The sequence below is a fragment of the Octopus bimaculoides genome, chromosome 25, assembly GCF_001194135.2.
Source record: "Octopus bimaculoides isolate UCB-OBI-ISO-001 chromosome 25, ASM119413v2, whole genome shotgun sequence".
Taxonomy (NCBI): domain Eukaryota; kingdom Metazoa; phylum Mollusca; class Cephalopoda; order Octopoda; family Octopodidae; genus Octopus; species Octopus bimaculoides.
In genome coordinates, this window is record NC_069005.1 from 32,174,277 (window position 1) to 32,178,800 (window position 4,524).

The 4,524-nt window shown below is 38.9% G+C and overlaps 1 protein-coding gene across 1 annotated transcript in view; it reads left to right on the top strand.

The window, feature by feature from the left end:
• LOC106870271 (ATP-dependent DNA/RNA helicase DHX36) overlaps positions 1–4,524 on the top strand; it is a 19,861-nt gene that overhangs the window by 2,190 nt on the left and 13,147 nt on the right. Inside the window, exons 3-9 of the mRNA XM_052976659.1 lie at positions 401–490; positions 1,635–1,741; positions 1,911–2,382; positions 2,825–2,961; positions 3,438–3,512; positions 3,831–3,926; positions 4,230–4,309. Of these exons, the coding sequence (XP_052832619.1) occupies positions 401–490; positions 1,635–1,741; positions 1,911–2,382; positions 2,825–2,961; positions 3,438–3,512; positions 3,831–3,926; positions 4,230–4,309 (1,057 nt within the window). The remainder of the gene's footprint in view (positions 1–400; positions 491–1,634; positions 1,742–1,910; positions 2,383–2,824; positions 2,962–3,437; positions 3,513–3,830; positions 3,927–4,229; positions 4,310–4,524) is intronic.

Below are 4,524 nucleotides of genomic sequence, written 5' to 3' on the forward strand. Positions count from 1 at the left end.
CTGACATGCCAGTTCCTGTCGAACCGTCCAACCCATGCCAGCATGGAAAATGGATGTTAAACGGTGATGAAGATCACACACACGCACATATATCTTTTACCTTTTACTTGTTTCAGTCGTTAGGCTGTGGCCATGCTGGGGCACCACCTGCAGACTCGATTTTCTACTTTTCCTTGCTGTCACGGCTGAAACAAGTTGATCACAACCCAACATCTCTCCATTCATCATTGTTTCCTTTAAGAGGATAATCCTGAGATTACCCCCCCCCCGCCATCACTTTTACCCACATCTTCCGTCATTCGCTCTGACAGCCTACTTCTACCTTGCAACATTTCACACTTTTCTGCCCCTTCTACACGTGCCCCCTCTTTCTTGTACATTTACGCTTTATATATTTCAGGAAGAGGTCGTAAAAATTTCGACCGAGGCTTTGGTGGGAATCACATGAGAGGCAATCGAAAACATAACGACCAAGGCAATAATGACAGTGGTATGTTGTTGTTGTTGTTGTTATGAACTTCACACAGCATGGTGGTGTGGGCATGAGAGAGACTGCACTAGATGTTTAATAGCATCATATATCCTGCTTTGTCTTTCTGCTTCTTATAATAATCCCTATAATAACTTTTTCTCAAATCTGTCTGTCTGTCACATAACTTTTGATTTGGTTTGCACCTACTCACCGCTTTTTCCTTCCTTCTAGAATGTATGTATGTGTGTCTATATATAGGGGAAGAATTCACAAAAAAAAAAAAAAAAAGACGAAGACAGGTGGTGTAGACAACAAACAGATGTATTAGTATAATGCTCGGGAAGTGAAAAAAATTTTTGCTGGGCAAATTCAGTTTTTTCTCCCGTTTGTAGTTTTTTTGTATATAATGTTTATAGAAATAAAAACAGTAAAAAAACTAATATAAATATTTTGATCTATTAACCCTTTCGATACCAAACCAGCTAAAACTGCCTCTGGCTTTGTAGTACAAATGTCTTGTTTTCAAAATTTCTGAATTAAAATCTTCCACCAAACCTCAGACACAATTTATGTTCCTAACACTAGCTTAATGATAACTAAGTTATTTTATTAAATTCTTTGTTATATTTAAAATTAATCGAAAGAAACACAGAGCATCTCAACAGAAATATGGTAGCAAAATGGTTAAATGTCTCTTTTATTTCAATATTGTTTTATCTTCTTTTACTTAATTTTTTTCCTGATTATATACCTATATTCAAACACAATATTACTTATTCCAGGCATAAAACAACAGGCCATGTACTAGTATTAATAACCGTAAGTTCAGCACAAGGATAATAATTATGCAGGGCAGAGCTTTGTCAAGGCAAACTTGACCTTAGCAGGATTTGAACCCAGAATGGGCTGATGATTTTTACTCACATTATTTTGAATTAACCATGCATTATCTCGTACCTTTGATATTTCATTGATGCGATTGTTTTCTTTTAGAATGACGTTGTAGAGTAGGTGTGAGAGGCTGGATCTGGTCAGTTTGAACATAAAATCGGTGGAATATTTTGGCTGGTTTAAATGCTAAAGGGTTAAACAAAACCTGATCAAAGACAATAGCTGGAAACACGAAGAAACAATCACCTAATTTCATTCGTTTCTTTGATAGCAGATAATGGTCCTCACAGACATCCGCCTGGCTTGAAAGGGAAAGAGATTGGATTATGGTACAGTCGACGCAGTCGGGCCAAAAAGGAAATGCAAGACAAACAGCAAGTATGACCTCCTCCCAACATTTTTCCTTTTTTTCTGTTTAAAATTCTTGTCTCCTTAAGTGATATGTGTGCTTTTTAAAACCAGTCTCTCTCTCTCTCTCTCTCTCCTTAATAACTGATGTCTCCCTGTCTGTGTGTCTCCTTAACCAATTTCATTCTCTCCTTAACAGCGTCCATTGATAAAAATGGACAGTCGGCAGGAAAATAACATCCGGGACATCTTGGATCAGTTTGGATCCGGTCCATCCAGCAGCTCCCACCCTCATCAGTACCACCCCAGTTCTCACCACACCACCAGCATCAGGGATTGCCGTGACAACAACAGAACACAGAAAACCTCGTCGGACGACTGGTTCAACATGGATTCAGCCCATGAGGAGGAGACCAAACCCAACAGCAGTAAGTCATTGGAATCTCCTGTTTGGCACACCTCGCCTTCAAGAATCAAGGAAAATGCTTATAACAAGGACAGCAACAACGACGAGGATGAAATTGGTCATGATGACAATGATAATGTTGAAATGTCATCGCAGTTGACAGAGAGAACCAACAGCTGCGACATATTGGCTTCTGTCACAGAAGTGATGAAGTTTTACAAAGAAGAAACCGATTATGGAATTGATCCAACATCAGATGACTTTGGTAATTGTTAGACTGCCATTTTTTTTGGTTTTTGTTGTGTTTTTTTTATGTTTCTTTTTTTTTTCCTTCTCTTCCCCCCATTTTTCTGTCTTTTCATATCTTTCTCGTGATACCAACCTATCTCCAGTTGTCTGTTGTGGCATGGTTTCTATGATGGGATGCCCTTCCTAAGGCCAACCATTTAACAGTGTGCTGGGTGCATTTACACAGCACCTACACAGGTGCATTTACGCAACACCATCACAGGTGTGTTTATGCAGCACCAGCACAGTTGCTTTTTATGTGGCACCCACACCTGAAAGGATAGGCCTGTATGAGTAGAAGACAATGATTTTACTTCCTCATCCTTCCTCTTCTTCCTCCCCCTTTCTTCTTCATTCCTCCCCACCATACTTACACTCCCCCCCACCTTTTCTCAATATTTTTCCTTTGGTTATTTCAGTGCCAAGTTCCAGTATCAAACACAATCCCTTGCTGGATGCAGCATACCAGAAGGACATCCAAGAACGGTCAAAGAGTGCCAGCTACCAAAAAATGCTTCAATTTCGGAAGAAATTGCCATCGTACGACATGAGAAAGGTTAGCAACACTTTGGAACATTTTACCCACCACCACCACCAACTCCTTTTGTAGGCTAACCACTTAAACTTTTTTCTGCAAAATAGGGGTAGTTTATCCTGTTCAGGTTATATTATTAGCATTATCCTGCGATTGAGAATTTAAAAATCACTTCTTTAACTTTCTAAGACATCTCAACGCTTCTAAAAGCAAACTTTGTTTGTTTGTTTACGTTTATCGTAATTTGAATTTTTCCATAAAATACTATCTGTAATTCTGTATTGACTCAAATGCAAAAATGGTGTCACTCAAGAAGGACTTCAGTTTGAACAATTTTCATGGTGTTCCATACTTAGATGCTTTTATTAAATTCGTTCAGTTGTTAAACATAATTAAATCTTGGAATTAAATGGTTTTGATTTACTGTCAGGTGACTTTTGACCAGTCCTGTATATTTACTTAAACCCCCCCCAAAAAAAAACATTGTATTTTTACAGGAACTTGTAGATAAGATTGAGAACAACCAAGTGGTGGTCATTAGTGGAGAGACTGGTTGTGGTAAAACAACTCAGGTAAACAATGCTTTCTGTCTTGTTTGATTTCTTGCAATGTCACTATTGTAACTGTGTGTGTATTGGTTTGTGTGTGTGTGTGAAAGTTGTGAATTTCTGTGTGTGTGTGTGTGTGTGTAAGTTGTGAATTTATGTATTTCTGTGTGTGTGTGTGTATGTTGTTACACTGCTGCTTAATTCTTGTTGAAATTCACTTGTAATTCACACACACACAGCACGGAAAGGATTTTAGTGATACCTTAATAATGATAATAATAATCCTTTCTACTAAAGGCACAAGGATACATTTGTTCATTCATACCTGTATGCCAATTGCAGGTACCTCAATTTATCTTGGACGACTACTTAGAACGCGGAATGGGTTCAAAGTGTAGCATCATCTGTACACAACCTCGCCGAATCAGCGCCGTTTCTGTAAGTAAATAATTCCTCTCTCTCTCTCTCTCTCCCCCTCTCTCTTTTTTGTCATGGAGACCTTCTCCAAAACACTTCTTCCTCCAAATATCGCCTCATTCCAAATACATATTTTGCTTAAAACAGTCTTTATAACAAACCACTAATGAAGCAGTTATGTAGTTGCTCATTCTGTTAGAAATAGAAGCTAAATCTCCCTCATATCACATTTTATTCTTGTGGGACGTAAACACACCACCACCACCACCACCATCATCACCATTCTGATTGTATTTCTTCTGTCTCCTTTTTCTTTCTGTGAAGGTTGCTCAAAGAGTTGCCGATGAACGTGACGTAGCATGTGGACAGGGCAGCGAAGTGGGATTCCAGATTCGCTTGGAAAGGTTCGCTTCTTCTCGTTTGCTTCTCTCTTTGTTCTTTTATTCTTTTACTTGTTTCAGTCGTTTGACTGCGGCCATGCTGGAGCATCGCCTTCAGTCAAACGAATCGATCCCAGAACTTTATACTTTGTACGCCCAGTACTTATTCTATCGGTCCTTTTGCCGAATCGCTAAGTTACGGGGACGTAAACACACCAACATCAGTTGTCAAGCGATGT